A 24445-nucleotide genomic window follows, 5' to 3' on the forward strand; every position below is an offset into this window, starting at 1 on the left:
TCATCGTGGAAATGCAGGTCAACTAATGATAACTGATTTGCATTACATTGCTTTTATTGATCTTCCGATGAATAGGTAGTCGAAAGTAGGAAAACAGGGCAACAGGAGACACGTTACACGAAACTGCTATTCCCAATAGCCAGTAAGCAGAGTCTAACTCCTTGTTGGCACAGGTGATAGTCTCTTAGTGGCAATGCCAAATGTTCATCAAGTAATTTCAAAATATCGAAATAACCGTTCAGAGCCTTCTGGTGTTCGCCATTCTCAAGGTGCCTAGACGCTACTTTGAATATGGCATCGGTGTCTTGGAGGGCTTTCAACCCCTTCAAGATATTCGTTGACTTCTTACACTTTGGACAGGGCACCATGAATTCATTTGATTCGGTTGATACTGGCAGTATGTTGCTGCAGGCTTCACCAGATTCGCATCTGAATCTGTAACGAATGCAATATCATTAGTGATTAATTGAACTTGATCGATCATCAAAGCATTTTTATCGAATACGTTGTTATAGGACACATGAACTTTTATTTCTGAACTTAATAATCAATTATCGATGTTTACCGATGATTGATTATTAATTTCATACCTCCAGTATGCTTGTAAAATTGGCACACGAGCTTTCATAATATCCTAATTGATATGCAATCGCCAAATATTGCATGCATGGTTTATTTAGTGAGTCGATTTCTAGGACATTGGGGATGCAAAAATAATTGCTCCGTATCAAATTTGATCTATAGTGAGTCCAGATTAGGCCATAATAGATCTCGACCTAGATGAATAGCAACAAATTTTTGAGCAAACTCATGCCTACCTGAGTATTCTTGGATTTATTTCTTCGAGAAGCGGCCAATTACCTTCGCAGGCTTTACAGCTACAATCGAACCAGTACTGTAGCCTTAACTTCCGTTTCCGTTCGTTTTGTGGTGTTACGGTAAAGATTGGGCCGTAATTTTCACTGACCTCTTCGCCCGGACGTATCATCATTAGTGCGTGGACGACCATTGTTGTCCCGATGAAGTATCTTTTGCACAAAATAATGCGGAATGCGATCGTTAATGCCAAGAAGACATTCTCACTCAATACTGGACATTTTTCGATATCAAATGAAAATTTAAACTCCATAATTTTACCTGATGACGCTGGGGTTGCAGGAGTGATTTAAGAGCGCTACGGATGGGTATACCCCTCCACCGATAAAGATACTTTTCGATCTGTCCAAAGTAACTGCACCTTTGGGTCGGATTAATTCTGAAATCTGGAGAACGGATTCCGGAAGATGATATAATTTTGCTCTACACAAAGTTAAAAGTGCGCACACGTATATACCTCGTGAGCGTTGAATTGGAGTAATTGAATGTTGTGAAGAATCAATCCTGCCACGAAGATTTCCTCTGGAGAAAGTTGAGCTTCAGCTATATCTGGCGAATTAATCTCTTCAGGGAAGTAAGAACTGCGTTTCAAAAGTCTAAGCAGCCAACCGGCCATGTACGCTCTGTGAAACAGGTCATCCGGCATTCGTTCATCTTCGTGAGTTACTGAAGTAAATTTTATGTTAAAAAAACCATCCAAAACATAATCCACCCATTTCTAATTTAGTCACAACATATCAGTTTACCTAGTCCATGAAGAGCTTGGTAGTTTTCTGACTTCCATGGTTTCATAGTCTCCCCAGTTTTCAAAGAATCTTTCAAATTCAACAACTCGGACAGTGACTTTTGCCTGACCGCTTTAAGGGCTAGAAAACATGTCACGGAGGCTGCGGACACGTACAATGCTAACAAAATGGAACACTCTGTTACGTGTGCCTTCGCGTCCCGATTTCGACATTTAGTGGAACAGTAAATAATGATGGTGCAGGAATTGCAGGATGGTGGTACCGGGGCAGTCACTCTCGTGAAGCAAAGATGACAGTGAGTCAATCTGAATCCGAATTAACGATTGATGAGTATATTGAGTATTGTGGAAAAAATCTCAAAATCAGGCTTATACCTAAACTCCGGAAGAAGAACGGCGGAGTGTGCTTTTTCAAGAGCCAGCACTTCGCCGGGTAAAATGATGCGTTTTGCGACAGCGTGTCGCCCTATGGCACCGGCAGAGTCCTTGATTTCAACCGCGTCGCTCAAGGCTGGATAATCAGGATTCTGGTTCCCAGATAATTTGGGTAAGGCTTTGGCCGGAGAGATTGTTGACCCCCGATTTTTAAATCCAGATGGGTTGTTCAACTGGTTTCCCTTTTCCATCACTGCCAACATGACCCTGACGTCGTATTCTACTTTCTGCTTTTTTTCGCCGGTTATTTTGGCGTGATCTAGCGCCTTGAGCGTGCTTTTGAAAGCGTCGATTGCTGCGGCGTGCTTTTTCAGAGCTAGAAGACACCTGGCCCGACGTTCTTCCAGTTTGTATAACAGGTTCTGAGGGTAACCGAGGCGCAAGGATTCTTCGGCATCTAACACAGCGAGCTCGAACCGCTCCAAATGATATAAAACCGCAGAACGGTTCGCCAAAATTATGGGTAATTCTAAACGAAAGTAATTTTAATACAGTCAATCGAAACAGTCGTAATAAGTCCTGATCTTACAATTAAAAGCTTCTGTGCGTCAATATTATCATCTTTTGAATCTTTGTAGTTCATCTGCAGAGATTGATTGATCGAAAGTAAGTGAAAATTATAGATGGTAATTTATGTAAAAACAACAATCGCTGCACAACATCGATTATCTAAGAAATCTTCGTTGTCTTTGGAATGTAACTGGCGAAAAAAAGCTTATGTGGGATGAAAATCTTGACGTGCATTTTCTCAACTCATCAAACTGCACGCCGGCCTTAACCAGCGTGGATCTTTCGCCACTCCTAATTGTATGCAACTTAATCACATAACGCTGATCCGAATTCACGATTATCAAGTGAACGGAAATTGTTCGTCGTTCGGGTTTTACGCTTTGCTCGGTAATGCCGTAATTAACGAGGTATAATATCAGATACCATCTCTGAAATGTTTTAAAAAAACTTTTCGCGGAGTTTGTCGCTATGCAATTCACACGCGTTTTTAAAAACTTGTATGGGTATAAAAAAATCCAGGTGTGCAGCGTGCTTACTTGTATGGGTTTGAATCGAGATTGGGATCGCAGGTAAACGTGCAACACCATAAAACACGTGAAGTGAAACGAAACGGTAATATTTGCTTTAGATTTGAGTCAACGATACGCCGCATTTGGTACCATCGTTCTTCTTTCCTTTTTGTTTTCTTTCCCTCGATTTTTCTCGTTAATTAATAATACGTACCGCTTTCGGGTGCCACTATTGCAGCATCCGAGTAATTGTCCAAAGCTTTGAGGAAGTTCCCGCGGCCAAAGGAACTGTTCCCAGTTTCTTTCAGTTTCAGGGCTCGATTCCGGTCCCGTTTTCCTACCCCTGGAAATTCCAGTGGCAGGATACGTGCCTCAGGATATTTCAGGACGAAGGAAACTCGCTCACCGTCGGTTTTAAGTGACGTAAATTTTTTGAAATCCTGCGGTCTCACAGCCTGGCGTACGGTCAAGAGATTGGCGCGAAAATAATCGCCGATTTCAGATTCCGTTTCACGTTCCAGCATTATCAGGCCTGGTTAATAAACGTTGATTTATTATAATTTATAGCAAGTCTTTTCGTCTTTTTCTCTCAATCATCTACAATACAATTGTTTACAAACTTTAATCGTCGAAAGTCCCTCAATTGAATGCAATATAATTTGGATCCTTTCTCAACAGAGTTAAATCATCCGAAAAGTTCAACGTGCGAGCTGTAAGACTCAATGCTATAAAACACGCACCCAAATTTGCCGACTTGTTAAAATTCAGGTTAAACTTGCAGCAATATTATGAAGAGAAAATAAGTTTAAAAAAATTGTGGTTTCATCTTTTTCAATATAATATTTTGAAACGGTGAATCTACTATTCTAGATTGCTTCTATTGCCCCGAATCAATATTTCCTTTTTTTTTTTTTTCTTCTTCTTCTAGAGAATTATGAAAGAAAAGAAAGTGAAAATGAATAATTTTTCAACACCATCGCGACATAATTATATCTGAGTTTGGATGTTAAAAATATAATCCTTATAGCGTTCACTGCGTAATGAATCGTTCGTATTACTTCATCGTCGATTCAAGTCTATCGTAGTTGACGTTCATCGCATGCATATGGATAGTATGTTCCGAAAACGTGTTTCTTCATCGTAAAAATTTTTTACCCTATACCTCTAAACTGATTTGAGACTAGCAATTTTTGTCGTACACCGTAGTATTATTCGAAAGCATGCTTACCGGCGTTTCCTTCGAGACTGTCGGTATTCAACGCGGGGGTATTTTGGTTCGTCTATTTTAACTCATCATTACAGCAGAAGGGGAGTCGTATAGATTCGCTCGGTGTGATATCCGATACTTGTGAATGTAATTCGACTTCACAGGGAACAAGGAAAACCCAGAGGGAGAAATCGGAGAAAATAATTTTTTTTTGTTTTTCATTTTTCTCGATCGTTACATCGATTGATTTACAGAAAAAAAGAGTATCACTAAATTAAGTACAATATATACAAAAACCTAAATAAAATGCTGTGCGTTCGAGAATAAAAATAAAAAATGATTTACACGATTATATTCTAGTTACCTGGTTACGATGGAGAGGGACGGAATGATTATGTTTTCTTACAGTTATCGTGAAAAAAAATTCAGTTGCCAAAAAGCTGCGCAAATATTTTTTGGAAACATAATCGTATGATCAGAAGCACTGTGAATATGAAGCGTTTATTAATTTAGTTTTTTTGAAAAAGTGAAATTTTTCAACGAAAACTTCATCGCCGTAGATGAGAAAAAGTAAGAGCGGACAAAATTCGAGGCTCGAAATCTTTGAGCTAACAGCAAAGTGAGAAAAATATAATATTTCTCTATAGCGATTATATTACAAAGTCTTGAACATACAGGTATCGTTCTTCTGATATTGTGCAGAGATTAGATGTGTATATCTTTCAGTTAATTTCTGGTGACATTTTCGAGCGTTACGCAATCCAGTGGTATACCTATATGTAATAAGTGTGATTGTGAGGGATTGATAATGTAATACAACTAATGATATACCTTAGATTACATATGCCTATACATGATGTCTTGAGCAAGTAACGCACGTAGGATCCAATAGGCATCGGCGGCGAAATTGCGCGAATTAGCATCATCGTCGTTCAAATGAAAATTAATATTACAGGGTATGCCATAGAGCACACGTATATATTAAGCCTCTCCCTTTTGTCAAACGTCTTCGATTTCCAGGCCAACAATGAGATTCAATAGCCTGCAATCCCGTTGTCTCACAAAAAGATTTTCACAACACGCGCAGCAATGATTTAAATAATTTTTCAACTAAAAATAGCGTAGTCGATTATAAATAACGTAATTTAGTAAATTTAAGCAATATACGATTCGGTGGATTCCTTCGTGCGAAACTAGCGTACAAATTCGATTTCGAAGCTACACTACATTTGCGTATCTATAGATATACCTCCTTACCAAATACGACATGTCAGATTCGCTTCAAATTTTCTTGCTTAGCTACCCATCAAATTCGAAGCGTGATATTATCGCGAATGAGACACTTGTACCGTTCACGTTGACATTAATCAGCGTATCTTTTCATATCCTTTCATTTCAATTTTTTTTTACATCCTCCTAAAAGTCGTACGACGCTTGGTCCTCGTCCTTTTTCCCTGAGACGTTGAAGCAAATTTTGTAAACCGCCCCCGCCGCAACTCCTCCAACTATTGGCCCGACCCAATATACCCAATGATTCGCCCATAATCCCATAACCGCCGCAGGGCCCAAAGTACGAGCAGGATTCATGCTGCTTCCGGTAGCAGGAATCGCAGCCAAGTGGGCGGCCGTGATAGCCAGACCGATTGCCAGAGGGATGGACCCTCTGACGTCGCTTCGTTTCGAATCCGTCGCTCCATGAACCACCAGGACGAGCATGAAGGTGATGAAAGCTTCGATCAGGACGGCTTGTCCGACGTCGATACCGCCGTCAATAACTGTGCTGCCGAGATTCCCTGCGACTGAATTCGGGATCATGACCTGCAAGAAATAAACGAGATTTCGTTTTCCCTTCGGTTCGCCACAGCGATTGCTTGATGATTTTATTTCCATCGATTCGTGTGTAACACTTTTGCGAGAACGATTGTCTGGTGAAAAAAAAAATTCGGGACAAAACAAGGAAAACTTTGAACGAGTTCCGTTACCATTCTAAGAGATTGTGAATGCCGAAAAAGTGTAGTATGTGTATATATAGGGGTCATTCGAGATTGTACAGTTATAACGGGTCCAAGGAATGCGGAAATATAACATAATTTTGAACGAAAGTAAAAAGAAAAGAAGAACCAGAGGGTTCGAATCAGATTTAGAATTATAAAAATATTAGTGGATAAAAAAAAGGGAGATGAGAGAGGAGGAGACTTGAAGTCGAATTGGATCGAAGGCGTTGAGAATTTATGGATATAGGCGATATATTATAGATGCGTGATAATCGAACGCTTGTATGTATAGTTATAAATAGCTAATCAATGTATGCGATCGAGCCGATTTAGATACGTCTGAATTTTAATTCTCTACGGAGCGGCGCGCGTATAGCGAACTGGGTCAATTGGTCGCGAATTTGGCGGTGATTGGTTTTATTGAAGGATGATACCGGCGTCCAGTTATGATGTAACGGTGACTTCGAGCGCTCGGACCTTGACCTTGGTGTACAGCGACATTTTAACGAAGCAGCCATTTGCCTTTGAGGGTTCAACGGGAATCGAGGCGCGATCGGAAATCAACGGTATATACACACACGTACAGGTGTACGCGCTACATGTTACATCGGCGTTTGTTAATTATCTTTCTGCCGAAATAAATCCGGATCCAGTTTATTTCTGGGTCAAGAACCAGTCACGATTCGATTTTCATATTCCTTAGGTACCCTCTACACCCCCCGCACACACACACACAGACACACACACGTAATCGGCGAGTTTGAAATCTGGATTACCCGTTTACCTCGGCACTCCGATGATAAATTTACCGATTTCGAGTTTTCTTCCCTCATTGACTTTTTTTTTCCATCTCCCTGCCTCTCGATCGATTTCAGATTTTAGATTTCAGATGTTATATTCGCTGTATACTGACCTTAAGAATAGCCGCACCGCAGACAGCCCCTATGCACTGAAAGGCGATGTAGAAAAATCCTTTGAGGAGGCTGCAATTGCCACTGACGACTAGACCGGCTGTCACAGCCGGGTTTACGTGACATCCCGACACATGTCCGATTGCCTGCAAGTAAAGAAATAGTTTTTTTTTCTCATTTCAAGAAACATTATAAAATCGAATCCCAAATATCGAACAATTACACTGCAAACCGAGATACGAGATATCATAAAATGATCGGTTGATTGATCGATCGCACAATGGGAGAGCGTAGGTATCAGTTTCGATTCGGTCGACGTCGGTCGTAATATCATAAGTTCCGTAACAATCTCGGTAAGTTACGTCCAAGAATATTGGGGCTAATATGATCGAGCGTTACACGATTCCGTAATATAATTAACATCCGTTCCGTATTACCTAATTGATCGACATTGTGGCTATGATACCCGCTGTATATGGCCTTAAGTTTTATAAGTATACGGACGCCCGTTCGACGACCATCTCAGGTACAGAAATAAATGATCGAATATATTACATACGACTTAATTAATTTGAGAAAAAGCAAAACGAATACCTAACTCGTGCAGATCTATGTACACGAATTTAGGCCCAACATCCGAACGACGATTGAATGGGGTCCGGGCGCGGATCGGGCCCCAGGGCATGGCGGCCCAGTTCTCATGCGCGGCGACAAGGTCTTCGTTGCCCCGGGGGCGCGTATGCGTCGGCTCCCCGATTATGCAACAACTCTTTTCACTGTGCAGGGCTTGAGACTCTACACGAGATTCGCGTACCCTACTCGTCGCGCTCATTCACCGCTCCACAAGGATTCAACAGACTCGACGTCCACAGACGGCGTATCGTACTCCGAACTCGTTCGATTTTTTGCCCAGCGAATTAGCTAGCGGACTTTTTCTTTTTTCTTTTTTCGTTTTTTTTTTGTTTTTTTTTTATTTTGGGCCGTTTCTGGCGACCTTTATTTTTAGTTTGGATGCAGATTTTTTTCCTCACCAAGAGCTGGAAGGTGCTTTTTTGCGTCACGACGAAGGGGAGCCGGCGAGATGAGATCGATTTTTGAAGCACGCGGCTTACCGGGGATTGACGAAAGTGTAATCCGATTCTAACGCAACCTAGATCGCAACGAACGATTTCTAAATTATAGTATATCTATGTGGGTAAAGGTACACCGATCGTGCGGTTACGGGATCGACGGTCAACGCGATATAACATCATCAACGAACGAAATAAGTGGATAATCCGTATCTAGGAATATTGGTAGATAGAATCCCGCAATCGATGGGCGATACGGGTGGACGGTCGGATCAATTTATCAGCTGAGGTAAAAAATAAAACGAAGAAAAAGATGGAGCAGACATTGGCTCCGCAATGTGGAGTTGTGTCGATTTTGTACAATACACGTTTTCTGATTTTCCGACACGCGTACGAAATACAACTAGAAAGGATTGTTCTGCTCGATAAAAATTAGCGGATTACATTCTACACTCGGTTATATTGTATAACGCGGAGTTACATATAGCCTGTGCAGGTTTAATGCCGAGATGGATGATGCGAAGGAACCCCGAGGCGTAAAAAATATTTCCTCACACCCCAAGGGTATCAGGAATCTCTTTCTTAACGCGTGGCCGCTGCAGCCGCGGATCGGCGTCATCGTCGTAGCACATATCGGCGTCGAGGTCAAACTCTGTACTGGAATCGGTGTAAGTATACGTGGACGTGGGATACCTACTAGGTGCGCGTTGCGCTCATCTCGCTAATAATCGGCCATCGGTCGAGAACGTGTCATTTGACGAACGCGTATCATTACGCCTTAGGTACGCATCCGAGGCGCATAAGTTGTTTGGTACTTCAATCGGTGTTGTACCTACGGGGTAAAGACAATCGGTGTACCGGCGTCGTTTACCGCGAATCGCTAGCGTTATATAGAAACACGTATCACAAGCCCGTACGAGACGTCGGACGATATTATGAGCGACTAAAAAAATCCCCCGGCAAAATTGCGTAAGAATTGAGCGAGCTCGGGCGAAAGAGCATTGTCCCTGTCGCGTGGCGGCGGAGGCTTCGCCTTCCTTTGCTTTGCTTTACCTTCGGATTTCGCATTATAAAGACAGAGAGGTAGGTAACACGTACGTACGTGTAATGCCTATCTCACGGATGACTCGAGGCTGTGGGTCGGCGGGCCCCGAGGGTATGAAACCGCGTGCACCGCGTGCAGACATCGCCCATGGGGCCCCGTTTGCCACGCTAGAAAGGATCTTTTGGTCGCGTTGTTGCACGCGCTGTCCGTTCAATTCCGTCCGAACTAAAACTGTCCGTTCTCAGCACAACCGTAGCCGTATGATCGTTACACGACAAATTTCAGTTACCTACCGCGTCCGTGTATCCCCGCGTAGATATATAACATACTCCCGTATGTATTTTTATGTAATAACGTATCTCTATAAATAGCTGTAGGAGAGCACCTGTGCGACCTACGAATCCGGTGGGTGTCGCGTGCTGCAGGTCATATTTTGCAACGGATAATTAACCGTGAAAATTCAACGTCGCAATGGGGGAACGAATAAAAATCTACTCCAGCTGATCATCCGTCGGAGTTACGATTGCGATGATTCGTACGATATGATTGTAATTCGATCGTTGAATATGTACGTTCGATTCCGGGTGCATCCGCGAATCGAATTTATACCCCGCGGGAGATTATCTGGCGCGATGCGCTCGCGGATCACCCGACACAAGCGAAACGAAAAAAAATGGGGAAAGAAAAAATGCTCGCGCGTATATTTACGTACCCGCGTACGTACGCGTGTCTTACGGAGCACGGGGATTCTTCTCCGACACGTTAACGCGAAACTCATTTGAATATTTAAATTATTATATACGCCCATCAGGCGATTTGTAACACAAATATTAGCCAATTGAAAAGCTTCGGCAAGACCGGGCGCAATCGTTCTCGTGTACCCATATCTGCCTCTACGTATAGGTAGAGGTATACCTATGTACACGGTAGTACCTTATACCGATATTGATATACGCGGAGTATTGTCAAACGATATTATATCACACCGATGTGTACGAATTACGTAGGTATTATGTACTCGCGTGTTACATGCAGTCATGAATCCACCTACGTCCAATGGTAGGTGTATGAATTTCATGATTTCATCACGATGAGTCTCCGAGATGATTTTTCGATCGCGTATAAATTTTAGTTATAGATTAATTACACCCGAATCAAATATCGCGATTGACCTTAAATCGGATGCACATATATAATACGTATACATACGTAAAGTGTAACGTTCGTCACGAATTAATCGGTATACAAATCGTTTGTTATGACGTAACTGATCGATTGACCGATTATATATTGGGTGAAAAAAAAAAGAGTACGCTGCCGCGTACAAAAAAAGAATCGAATCTAAAAAAAACTGCGGGGTGATTACAGTACTGCACAGATTCGTAATTTCTCTGACAAGGTTAATAATAAAATATGATTCATGAAAATTATTACACCGCACGCGTTACAATAAGGTTGATATACCGCGTTATTGTTTTTAGATTTATCACGATCATGCCTGGGACTTAATACATATCGCGCGGGCTTCTGTCGTATAGCCGGAAGAATACGGCCTCAAATTACGTACGTGGAATAGCGATATAATAGGTTCTATACTGTGAATACATGAGCATCGGGTATAATTCAGCGGACGAATATGTCGTACGTTTCATGCATCGGATTTAGCGTACAAGTACGGATGATAATTCCGAGATGTGTAGTTGCGTAACCCGGAATAAAATAATTTTATCCGGGTATACAACGAGTGTAAGCGGCGTGGACGTCGCCAGAATTAAATATAATTGTCAAATGTCTCAAACGATTAAAGCGTACAAAAAATAAAATAAAAAAGCATAAAAAAAAAAAAAAAAACGGTTAAAAAAATTACCAAGACGGCCTTAAACGCTATCCCGGAAGACGGAATATGCAAAATGATTATAAAAATTTCAGGAAAATATATAATATTAACATATAAAATGGTGTGAATTATTTAAGCCTATGTATATAAGTATATAATACATCAAGAGAAAAGAGATGAGTTGGTAGCAATAGAAAAAAAAAAAAAAAAAGAAAAAAGGAAAAAAGGTAAAGATAAAAAAAATAACAAAGAATAAGAAATTATTCATCGCGGACAAATAACGATGACAAGCTCGGGTATAGAAAATAATAATATAATGTCGTAACCGCCAAATGTCAATCAACGATGGTTGATCCGGTGCAAAGGATGTGGGCAGAAATGAACAGGTAGGTGTACCTATAGCTGTGTGTTACAGACGCGGCGGATAGGGTGGGATATCATGGGATCTGGGATTAGTGCGAAAAACTTTATACCTATGTAGTACCTACCTGCGGTAATAAAGTATAAGGAGCCGGGCATATGGGATGTATAAAGAATGAAAGAGGAAGGGAGGAAGGGAGGGGAGGGGAGGGGAGGGAGGGGAATATAAGGTATTGCACGAGTGAGTAGGTTGTCAGAGCCTTCGGGGCAGAATTGCACCATCTCGACAGTTAGACCCCCTTGGGCGAACCGGCGGCCTTATTTACCCTACCTAGTCTAACCCGATCGAAGCCACGCCACGTGAACCTAACATAGCGTAACACAACACTGTACGTACGCGCATATACATATACGATTTAATACAATAAGCAGATCGCAAAGGGGGTACGCGATTCGCTCAAGCTTTGTCGGACGATGACGAACATCGTCGTCGTCGTCGCGCGGTACCAACTCCATTTTATATACGGAGACCGAACTGAGACCGAACTGAGATGCTGGACGGGATTACTCATCGCGCGGGAAATCGAGAGGCTCGCGACCGTGACGACGTACCTGAGGACTCGAGATGACGTATACCTCACGTTGGGGATCGTGTCCCAAAGAGGGAGATACGATTGGAGTGTTAGAAAAGAAGATCAAGGGTACACCAATGATTCGAGGGGAAGAATCGTTCCGTTCTTCGCTTAGACGCGAATCAAGGGAAAGTGAAAAAAAAAAATGATTCAACTTATGTTCGCAGAGTTTTTACAAACTGCGGCGGATCATCGATGCCAGGAACTGTAACGACGGCGATCCGAACCAGCTGGCGATAAATCGTCGGCTTTTAGCGATTAAGTGAATTTTTATTATCAGCGGAATTCTCGAGCTCTTCTTAGATCTCCCGCAACGCGTTTCGTTGCGTTATGCCCACAGTGACTGATCGAATAAAGACGGATGTATTTATATATTTCGAACCGGTACACATAACCATAGGCACGGTATATATGTATACATATGTATATATATATATACTCGCTGAAAGTGAGTTGATTTCGAGTGCAGGGAGACTCGAGAGTGTTCACCTTAATACGCGTGCTGTACTACCGTATGCCTCCGAGGGCCCGATCGTTCCTACCGCGTGGATATAACGTGGCCGATGAAAAAAAAAAACGTTAGGCACGTACACGCGTTCGCAAAGCTAGCGGTCGAAGAGGGCAACAAACTCTCCATCGACGGACACGCGGAACCGTGTCAACGTTCGCCACGCGATACGAGGGTGAAAGAGAATTTTCAAGCAAACAGAGAAACGGAAATGGACGATGAAATAAGAGAAAACTATCGACCGACGATCGGGGAATTCAGAAACCCCAGAATTTCTTCGTACTCCGACATCTTCGGATAACCGACGAGCTTCCGAATAATACAGAGTTTCCTCGAAGGAACCGGACCATCATTTTCTGGGTCGACCGAGACCCCGGATCAGGTACAGGCGATCGACGATCTCCGTGAATCGAGATGTGATTACCGCTCAAAAAACCCGTCGTTGGATCAAAATTTCACAAAATCGGCGCATATTCGTAATCCCTATTACTCAGAAGCTTTTTTACACACCTATGTACCAGTGATTGGAAACGATCGTACGTAAGATCGTCCCCATCGGCTCTGAACTAAGCGGCGAAGCGAAACAAACAAAAAAAAAATAAAATAATGACGTTTTTTTTCATTAAGTTCGAGACCGCGCAATGTTCGCTAAATTTTGCAACTAAAAGCTGCGTAAATGTACGAGGCAGTTCGGTTACACTTCCATATACGTATATTCATATGCACATAAATCGGTGCATAATTATTTTTATATATACGTAATCGCGTTCACGTATGGACGTACGTACGTTGGACGTGTAATATATGGACGTGTAATGAAAATCATATCCATGTAATACGTAACACGAACGATAAGGGGAGTACGGGTGTCCGCCGGGTGTCATAATATTGTTCGTTGCTGTATGTCCGAGCAATTAGCCTGTTAAATTATTAAAAGCAATAAGTAGCATCTACATCATTCGAGATGAGATGCCGTTCGCCTTCCTAATACACCGTAAATGAGGTCCATTGGTTAATAATAACTGAGGCTAATAATGAATTGACTCAATTCCGAGGTCGGTTTCGAAAGGATGCGTTCTCAAATAAGGATCCCCCGTCTTCCTCTGGACGCGTTCTATTTTTTCATTTCTTCTTCTTCTTTTTTTTTTCTTTCATTTCGTCTTCGAGTTAACACACGTCCGCTGCCCCGTCGGTACGGCTCGATTATGCCCACATAATATCATCGCATTTACCATGTGGAGCTATACAAATGTCCACGATTAAGAGAAAGAAAAAGTTTAAAAAAAAAAAGAAAAGAGAAGCATCTATATATACAGGTTAATCGCATATGAGCTGTATTTTTTTTTTTTTTTTTCTTCTCTTCTCTTTTCATGTAACCTATGTGCACTGATTGAACACACGTGTTCAAATCTACACATATATACATATGAAAGAGAAGTTGTTACAGTAATTATTTTGAGAGGGGAAAAAAAAGACGTGTCGCAATTCTTATTTGACCGAGATGTAGTTAGCGATAGTGGGACCATTAGCTTCGGTTACAGATCGATTTTTTTTTTGTGCTTCTCTTTTTACTTTTTTCCGTTTCCTTTTTATCTTCTTTTATTCCCAACTGTATAATATATGCCGCCTTTTATACCCACGCTCTTTTTTGCCACGTGTTACGTACACCGCGCTCGGGTTCGAATGCACTTTGGAAGACGTTGCCCTTTAATTGAATTAAAAAATTATCGGTTGAATTTTGATTTTTTGTTTTTTTTTTTTTTGTAAAGTTAGTTGTAATAATTGAATGAAACATTTACCGTCAGAGTTTTATTTGAAATGCTAATTTCTGAATTTATTATCGCGACTCACTACATTAGTGTACGTATTTTTCACCCCGACAAGTAAAAATCTGTTCAAGGGCAGAATGAACTCTTTCTCTTTCTCTTTCGCCTCGTCTTCGATGTATTTTAAATACCCGTATTTAACAAATCGCGTGCATGCGATCACGTTTTAATACGTTATCCCACCTCTTTTATAACATCATAACCCATTATTGTTCAATTATGAGTACAGTTTTTAAAAATCGAACGCACGGGGTGATTTTATTACACCGTTTGATCGTAGATTGGTTGGATTTTATAATAATCACCACTTCGAATCGATTTGACAATTACTATCGTTGAGTACGGTATAAAAATTAACGTAATTACTTCAGAATCGCATCATAGCGTATAAGGCGATTATTTCAAAAAGGAAAATTGTGTCAAGTCCAGATTTTGATTTCATTATATCTACCTGACAGCGAAAGTTAGTACGAGAGCTCGCAAACGGAATAAAAAAATTAATTTTATCACTCAATAAAATAATATCAATTTCAGCAATTTTATGTTTCCTTTTTTCAGAAACAACGAAGAACCATCATTCGGACCTCAAGGTTTCATAAATTTTTCTTTGTGTCTTCGGAAATTCACTGGAGACGAACGAATATTTTTCGCCCCAACACGCCCATGGCCTGTCACATCGAATGTTAAAACTAACATCCATTATTTTTTATAGATATGATCGCGGTACAAGCCGGAGTTCAATTACAGGTATGGTTACTCGGGGCCAGGCAACCGTTATCTGGTCAACAGAGACGTGCAAAACCAGACGTATAACTTAATTAGTATTATTAAAGAGTTTGTCTTGGTTTGGATCAGTTCGGAGGAGACCGGCTCTCTAAAAAAGATACATCGAGCACCGTGAGATGCGAGGCGTTATGAGATAAACCTTGGTCCGGCACGAAATTACCAATCGAACCGGCGAACGCGCAGGTTTAACGTGAATGAATCGACCCCCCTTTTACACCGTTCCCTTCGAGCCTCTGGCGCTAACACGTGTTCACGAAATCGAAACAGTTTACGCTTTTGTCTGGAGAGACTGTGCCGAATTAATCATTCTAGACAAATCCTCAATGAGGTACACGTAGACAATATCAATTATATGCTTAGGGGGGAAAAAAAAAAAAAAACTCAGACGCGTGAACGATCGGTGAACCGTGCGGACCGTCCATTTCGGATCTACTGCCGAACGGAGGGAGAGAAACTCCTGGGAAATTGAATCTGGAAAATCTGGAATCGTCCGGCGAATTTTGCGGTGATGGATTCTTTTCTTACCTGCGCAAGGGTGGCTACCGTGAGACCAAAAGTGAAGGCGATTTGCGGTATCGAGGGAACATTATTTCCCCATGTGAGACAGGATCCGCATCCGATCAGGACCAAAAGCAGAGTACCGATCAGTTCGGCCAAAAGAGCCCGCCATATCGATACGGTCGCCACTTCGTGTAGGCCTAGAAAAGCCTTGGCACCTGTGTCGGGAAAATTCGAAGAGATGAGAAAAATAGAAGAATAATTTAACCGGTGATCGCGTCGAAGCGACTCGTTTCTTTTTTTTTTCTTTTTATTTGCATTTTGTTCGCGTATCGAGCAAACGCGAGTAACTAGCGCTTGTACGACGATACGTAGCCTTGACCTCGAATTCTACCGAAGGCCGCTAATATCTTGCAGCGCGGGATGATACCCCGGGTCTGACACGCTTCCATGCAAAATACATTGATTACATTAATCGATGTTAATTACGATATCGTTCTAATAATGCATTTGACATTTTAATCCTCGCGCGCTCCAAGTACTCGTATCTCGACTAATTCGTTTCTATAGCTGATAATTATGATGGATTTGAACGGTTTTTTTTTCCTCTGATTTTATTTCACATTTGTTTTTTTTTTTTTTTTTCTTTTTTCACCTCGTATCGATTCGATCGGTTTTTATTATGCTAACATGGGAAGATCCCGGCGTTGGATTTTTGATTAATAATGAGTTTTTTTTTTCTTTCTCTCCCCTCCGCCGCGTCAAACGTCAACTATTCGGACGAGCATAAAATTTTTTCAATCTCAATCTTATTTCTGTAATCAATTTCTGACACTATCCGAACTATCGCGAGAATTCTTCTCATCTAATCAAACGATCCGATCGATGATCTTTGACCGTTTACCAAAATTAAAGCACGATTGATATGCGATACTCGCAATTATCACGGCGTATCCGTCGAAAGTTTTTCGACGTCTTGATCGCAGGTGTAATTATCTGTCGGAATAATGGATTAGTGTGTGTAACCTTAAACCGTTTTTCGAGATACGTTTTTTTCCTCTATTTTATTTCAGTTCTTTCACGTGCTAGTGGTATATTTTCTAATTTATCGTCAGGTCTTTATTTTGAAAAATTACACCTCTTCGAATTCCACTGCACTGGTCAGTGGCGTTATAATTTGAAAAGCGGTATCGAGTTATGAGTAAAATATGGTAAAAGTTAATAACAACGTCGAGTGTTTAAATAACAATACTGGAAAGAATAATAATTAATCATGCACGGTAAGGTTTACGAACTGTTTCTAAAAACATTCGAAAACAGGTTTTAATGGAGTTGCCCTTACAGTTTTTCGAAATTCCGATGCACGGCGCGTATTATAATAACATGCGATACACGTTTAGCATGATTCATCAAATCAATTTGTTCATAATGGATTAAAAAATGTTCCATGACCGAGTGAGGATGCAGTTATTGTCATCTACAAGTTCTGATATACAATATTCAATTATGAACCAATCGATGCGTGTTGGGCGGTTTGTCAGATTCAATGCAGATGCGACGTACAAATTCATTATTTTATTTTCAAGATGATTTCTGTCAACAATCTATCGGAATTCAACGAGTTTTTGTTCGAGGAGCGACAATCGAATCTGTTTGTTCACGATAAGAATTCCGCCGTTTTATTTCCCATCGAATTGGTGAGCGTTGATTATTTTTCGCATCGTTTCCACACCGATCCGAACTCTCAAACTCTCGAAATGAAAAGCAGGTGCGAATATTTAGCCATAAACTAATTAACGAGAATCCAAAGTTAATTGATAAATAAACAAAGATAACGTCAAGTATTATACGCTGATCCCGGTAAAAGGCAACACGAGACGTAGCGATATAGGTATAATAATTATTTTAATTTTACTTTATCAGTCATTTTTAATTTCGTATCTCATCTCGCCGTACGAGCTGTGAATGGGCTATTCAAAATAACCGAAAAAACTGGTACCGAATATGACTACACACATGGAAATCTAAATTACTGCGAATGTTGTGTAATTTTTGTTAGATTTATTTTTTGTCTTCGTTTGATTTATGGCCGCCACGGACGGTCCTCCTCACAGTTTTTTTTCTTAATTTATTTTTTGGAGAAAAAAAATTTTGTTGAAACTTTTTTTTGCTGTCGTTATGCGAGATTCAAACGACTTTCCTGACGATTATAATATAGTTAACGCAACGATCGCGAATACACCTATGCAAATGGACCGATGAAATGTCATTTATCACGTGCAACGCGAAAAAATGTTTCGCGACGAAAAATTTTTGGACGTTGGACGCGATTCCGTCGTCAGAAATAAGATTTTCTGAAAATTGATCGAATTTCCGGAGCGAGTGAATAACAGACGCGAGAACCCTGAACTCGTGTCATTTGCACGTGAAGATTGACAGAAGGTATATCGTCGATCTTATACGGTTGGACGGAAAAACACCTCAAATCCACCTTTCTATTTTTCAATTCTGTTTTAACCGTAATGACAGTCCTAGCTCCGAGCTATATTGTCGATGTTACAACGCAGCCCAAAAAGAGAGAAAAAAACAAAAAATGAAAAAATAAAATCGAAAAACCCGCGCCGATGTATTCCGTGGATTTTATCCGATGAGAGAATCGCTCGCGTAAGGGTGGATTTTGAAGATCGATAAAACGAGAATTCAACTTCCCTGTTGAGATTGAATTTTTTTTGTCGGTCCTAAAAATTGTTGAAAAATAATTAGCAACGTACCTTGGGCCGGTTTACTCATTTTGTAAAAAATCCGAAGACCGAAACTTATAACTCCGTAATACGAGAACAACCCTTGCGTTGCAACGCGTAGTCGGGGTGCTGCAGAAGTGAAAAGAGATCGTTGTCACCAAGTTTCGTTTTTCATGTAATTTATAACATCCAGATTCGAAAAAAGATGCGGCAGAGGTGGTTCGTTTCGACGGTACGTGCAACGAGTGACCGGTGTTCTTCTTTGAATTTTTCAAAAAATCGACGAACGACTGTGTTAGGAAAAAAACGAAAAAAATCGTATGTATATATATATATATATAATTCGGAGCAGCACAGAAGAGACGGCCGTTTGAGTTTAACTGTATGAGTATGAAGTGAGCCCGGCGAAGGTTTCGCCTTCATATACAACGTGTCTCCCCACCGCAACCCTCCGCCGATTCCCCACTACCTTCGCCATTGGCTAGTATTAACTATTTAACTATTATTCGGATGTTAAACTCGATTTAAAGTACAAAATCGTAACGATTCATGCCGCGCTCTCGTGCTGCGGAGGATGGAAAGTACACGGTTTTATTCATGCACGTGAAACGGAGATTGCACCGAATCCCCCCGCCGGGAATATCGAAGTTCGGAATATCTGCGGGCTGCGTGCTCTTCGCGGTGTCGCGATTTCCAAACGCCGAGAGCATTACGGCGAACGCGATGCAGCTCTCCGCTTTGCCACACCTGATCGCATCTTAGCACCGCTACGATATTCCCGCAGCCAGTTATTCGGCTATTGTTTGGTTAATCCAACGATCTCGATACTCCCGAGTCACGATCAGGGATTTCGGTGATCATTGCGATACTCGAAGGATCACCGATCCCGCGATTCGCTCGTCTCACCGTGTGTCGTTTATACCTGTATATAGCTGTATACTCGATCGTGTCGATCGTGACAGACGTCCGAAAAATTTCTCAAAATTCAACTGCGGAATTTCGGAATCCTCCGCGATATCATTCGCACGTGTGTTTCCGGTCGTCTGCATAATATAGATTACACACTACATAAAACGAGAAATAATTATGACGAGTCGACGAAAAACGCTCGGGAGATCGTTCGCGAAATTTCCACCGCGATTCGTCGAATAAAATTTGAAGCGCATTTCGGACGACCGTTTTATCCTAAATTTGGTGAACATCGTTCGTTACGAAACTCGTTACAATTTCGCCGTCCCGACGCGAAGACTCGCCTACATCTGTAGACGGTGTATTACATTATCATAACATTTCTCGCGCCATATATTTAACGGGTAAACACATACCTGAATAATTTATGCGTTATCTTTTATAATGTAACTCGTGTGATACCGTCGCGATTGTGATAATCGCAGCTTCTGTATCGACGATAAATCTACATAACCCGGTGTACCCGTGTACGACGTGTCATTTGATATCGAATATTTTGTTCTATCCTCGGTCGAATCATCCGCTAGGAATTTCAATCTTCGTTTCGTATTCCAATCGAACGTACTTACGTCGTTTCTGCGACGTTTCTCTCATTGTTACAAGTTTAAACTATACATCCCGTCTTCGTCGATGACTGAAAAAATTCATGCGCGAAAACAACGTATCGTAGTCCCAATTAACATTTATATTACCGATCAATTAATCGGCGATACACATATTTATACTTTGCATGATCATTGGTCACCGCTTTTTTTTTTTTTCTTTTTTTTCTTTTTTTCTTCAATCGAACGACGAGCGCGGGTTGTGTATACAGTTGTTATGAATAACCGAGCAACAAACGCGTTTTTACATAATTATCCGTATATACGAAGTAGGAAATTGTTTCATCTCAACGGATCACGCCATCGCTTTTGCAAAGTTTTTTTTTCTTCCGTTTCATTTTTTTCCCATCAAACTTACTCCCGACGAAATACTCGTAGAGTTATATCATCGTGTATTGTTGATGTAATGTCACTTTTATTGTTGTCATGGAAAATGACAACGTCAATGATAATACAACTGCGGGAATAAGACTCGCGCGTATCCAGAAATGTAAATTTCTTTTTACCGCGTCCAAAAGAATCTACACGAGGTACGCCATCGTCGTCTGAAATGGAATTCCATGGTGAGGTCTTGGAAGGTTCTTAACTCCTCTGAGCGAAAACTCTTCGAACCTCATGAAATCCAAAATCTGATTTCGGACGGCCTCGAATCTATCGAAAAATAGAAACTGGATAAATTTGTTTTTTGTTTTTTTTTTAAATTTTTTTGTTGCAGAAAACTTCTAGGTACTCGCGGTTCGCCGGTGGTGCATTTATCCACGTTCTTGGCGATTGTGCATCGCGAGACGTTGATCCGCGGCAATAATAGACAGAAACGTTCATTGCGGAGGCTGCGGTAATTAACCATTTTAATTAGGACACGGAGCTGTTACCGTCATCGGCAGCTTCTGCAAACAGCCTAGAATATCTGGCTCGCATCGCGTCCCTCCAGATCGAGCAATTTTACACACGCACAAGTTTACATACCTTATTTATATTGTATACAGATAAATGCTCGCGCATTATGTATACCGCGATGCTCGTCTAATTGTATACGAGAGGAGCCATTAGATCCACATATGTCAAGTAACCTGTATTGCGTGCGACAAACAGCGTACGACAGATATATATATCACCCACGCTCTTATTGTCGGTTCTTGAGCAAACCGACGACCTTGCCAGGCTAAAGGTAAACTTTATCGTTCGCGGGTACCATTCGACGAGATACCGTACGCGAATATCGAACACGAGTCTCTATATAAAAAGATAAAATACTTGAAAAAAAATGTTCGCGGATCTGTTGTTTCTCGAAATTCTCTCGCCGCAAATGGCAGTCGTGAGAAGAGAAAAAATTTTACAAAAGAAAAAAAATGAATAAATGAAAAGAAACTAGTTTCAATTTTAATGGAACATAATTTATAATGACCCACATCTGCCCCGCGTAGTTATAGGTGTTTCACTTACACCGTGATTTTCTCCGCATAGGCCGGTGGGTCTAGTTTCGTTTAAATTTGTAGAACAATTCCGGAAGTGGAGCGACTCGGCATAGGTAATTCGGGTTTCAGCGCAGACGTGAATCTTTTATTTTCCGTGCACAATGTGTGTATACAATTATAAATATACATGTGTGCAGCATACGGGCAGACGGGTACGAAGGTAGGTAGCTGCGTCGCGAGCCATGTTTTTTTATTTTTTTTTTTTTATTTTCTTCGTACATGCTTATTACACATCTGTCAATTGTCACGGCTAATTAACGCGTCGGCAGACGCGTTCTCACTTCCGGCAATAAACTATTAACCCTATTTAGTTCGTCCATGTTCCAATTGGTTTGATATCCTATGGCCTCATCGCGTTTTCACGCACGTTATAGATATTTTGAGAATATTTTCTTCAAAAGACAATAGAATATCGGTGAATAGTTTTTCCTATAATGTAATATCGGCGATATGCTGTCCCCTTATATTATGAGACGGAAATTTTCTGAACGAAACCCACCCCCCGCCGTTGACCTTCCAGCGAATTATGAATTTACAACCTCACAGTATACAGGAATTTTCATGGAAATTTGTCGTACAAGTCCAACACAAATGAGGTTCGTGCGTACTACAATTCTCGTTATAGAATCGTCCGCATAAATTCGAAGGCGGGAGGACTAATTGGTCGCTTTTAATTAGCCAGATATGAATTTTTATTCGTCTAGACCGTCTAATGCGTTGCACGATCGGTGAAGACGAAAAAAAAAGAAGAAAGAAAAATTCCACGGGGTGAAAATTAATGCGAACCAATAATCGTAAAAATTTTCGTGTCGATCGTTCGTTTCATAGCTGTATTAATCGGATTATTGTAAGCGACGTTGTCGTATTCGTTCTGCTAATTATATCAAGCTAAGCGTCGTACACTGTGGATTACGAGTCTTCCTGTGACTCTGCGGTCTATGTAAAGCTAATCAGCAATTAGAATTGCGCGCACAGGACTGCAGGGCATTTGCTATTTGTATAATTTACGTGTTCTCATGTGCGAGGCAAGTCGCAAAGCCGCACGCACTTTATGCCGCATACATCTTACGTAGATTATAATATAGCCGTATCTACGTACGCTGGTACGAAACACAGAGATATGTATACTTAAAATCCCATCCAACCTACAGTCTCACGAGACTGCCAATGTACAGTAGGTATGACCGTAAGGTTAAGGTTGCCAAGACACAGTGCAGGTGTATGCGTACGATATTATGTAAACAGATATCCTACGGTCTACCAACCGTATAAAATCGCGATGCAACAACGCTTCTAACTCGCATAACACGCATAGCGAGTAGAAATATTATACATGTCTGCATAGACATATCGTTCAGCTGTACATACATACACACGCTGGTAGTAATAAAAGTACAATTAGCGGGGATGTCTCTGCGCGGCATTGAAAGAGAGCGAAAATAAAAAGAATAAAAAAGCTACATGTTGTAATAAATTAGGAGAAACATAATGTACACAATAATTCGGTAGAAAACAAAGAAGAAGGTGAGACCGCGTGGATATATTGCGAGTATAATGATGATGATGATTGTGATTTAACTGGGTTAATTATGAGTCAACGCGACGTTACGCCCGCAATTTTGTTTGAAACGGAGAGGTAAAACTGGAGCTCAGAGCCAACTGATCAAATAATGATGAACCGAATATTGCCAGACCGAAGATGGAATCGCGCTAAAAATAAGTATGAGCTTTTTTTATTCCTCGCGATGAAATCTGTATTAGTTTTTCTTCCGACACTGAAAATCCCGCTCGAATACGGAACGAGACAATTTTCTTGGACCGAGCGATCGAGTTCTTCCAAATTTGCGCGTACATTTTCTGCAGGGCAGTGAATTTTTCGCGCCATTTCAATTTTTGGATACAATTTCAATAGCGTATCTGCAGCGGACGTGAGACGTTTAATGAGTTATTTTCATGGTCATTGCCAGATGTTAAAAATCTAAATTCGACATAAGTTTGATAGAGCGCGGGAGGCGCGTCGATGATCAAGGAAAACGTACGCGAATATGCCTGGATCGACGATCCTTTCAAACTGCCCGTATCTTGATGTGATCTTCGGACAGATTAATTTTATAACTTTTTTCTCACATAAATCGCTGATAATAGTCATTTTTACGTATCGATCGATTAGCTAATTGATCATGGGAACGGAAACGTCACATAAATATGATAGTGTGCTTCGCACATTCATTCTTGTATAATCATATAATTTTGAGTTTCTGAACTGGATTTGATTTTAATATTCTTTTTATATCGTTATTAACATAAATTCGTCGTAACGATATCCTCACTTTGATAAATCGAACAGTTTTTGTAATAACATAACGTCTGAAATTTTAGCACGACTTTTTTTAAAAAAACCCTGCATGGATCTGGAACACCGCGGAAGTTTTGTCCGGTTCTATCGACATTGTTAAAAATGTAAAATTCGGTTTCGAAGAACATCGACTCACCAATCGACACGCGTTTCTATTTTCTACCTTTTTGTTTAATAGAATTCGATTTTTCGATTCCGAACGTCAAAGTGGGACAAGAGTAAACCCATGCATGAAACGAATGGTGCAAAATATGTATATACATATATATATGACATAATCGATATTTCGAAGGCTACAACATATATTCTCGTCATCTCGCTGTCATTATTTCGTAACATTGATGGAAACGTATGCATATTAACACGTGTCAACGATTGCGTCTCGGTATAGGTGCCCATAATCGATGCACGTAGACATAATAGCCGGGCGTAGGCGGAATGGATATGCCCATACCGGTCAACGTTTCCCCCTAGGATTAGAAAAATACTTGGAACAATCAGCGAACGTTGTAATTAGCACAATACTTATTACAGTTCAACCCGAACCGAATTA

The 24445-nt window shown here is 40.9% G+C and overlaps 2 protein-coding genes across 6 annotated transcripts in view; both read right to left on the minus strand.

The window, feature by feature from the left end:
* Positions 1-36: 36 nt before the first annotated feature.
* On the minus strand, positions 37-4418 carry LOC105686704 (SET and MYND domain-containing protein 4). Of its 3 annotated transcripts, none has more exons than XM_048649708.1 (8): positions 4304-4418; positions 3290-3607; positions 1997-2525; positions 1623-1927; positions 1334-1542; positions 1138-1262; positions 819-1028; positions 37-435 (listed from the first exon to the last, which is right to left on the minus strand). In XM_048649708.1, exons 2-8 carry the CDS (start codon positions 3597-3599, stop codon positions 114-116), a joined length of 2010 nt encoding a protein of 669 aa, XP_048505665.1. In that variant the 5' UTR covers positions 3600-3607; positions 4304-4418; the 3' UTR covers positions 37-113. The 3 variants fall into 3 exon arrangements, with proteins under 3 accessions (XP_048505665.1, XP_048505666.1, XP_012257200.2); XM_048649709.1 differs by lacking the exon at positions 4304-4418 and adding an exon at positions 4134-4277; XM_012401777.2 differs by lacking the exon at positions 4304-4418 and adding an exon at positions 3696-4089.
* Positions 4419-4483: 65 nt separating this feature from the next.
* Positions 4484-24445, minus strand: part of LOC105686960 (aquaporin AQPAn.G) — a 30713-nt gene continuing 10751 nt past the window's right edge. For 2 of the 3 annotated variants that reach the window (XM_012402260.4, XM_012402268.4), the window contains exons 3-5: positions 15777-15967; positions 7190-7333; positions 4484-6100 (exon numbers count right to left, since the gene is read on the minus strand). In XM_012402260.4, coding sequence (XP_012257683.1) covers positions 5699-6100; positions 7190-7333; positions 15777-15967 — 737 coding nt within the window. In that variant the 3' untranslated portion in view covers positions 4484-5698. Of the gene's footprint in view, positions 6101-7189; positions 7334-15776; positions 15968-18520; positions 18895-24445 lie in introns of those variants that run through there. The other variant, XM_012402282.4, reaches the window with a different exon arrangement.

The sequence above is a fragment of the Athalia rosae genome, chromosome 2, assembly GCF_917208135.1.
Source record: "Athalia rosae chromosome 2, iyAthRosa1.1, whole genome shotgun sequence".
NCBI lineage: Eukaryota > Metazoa > Arthropoda > Insecta > Hymenoptera > Athaliidae > Athalia > Athalia rosae.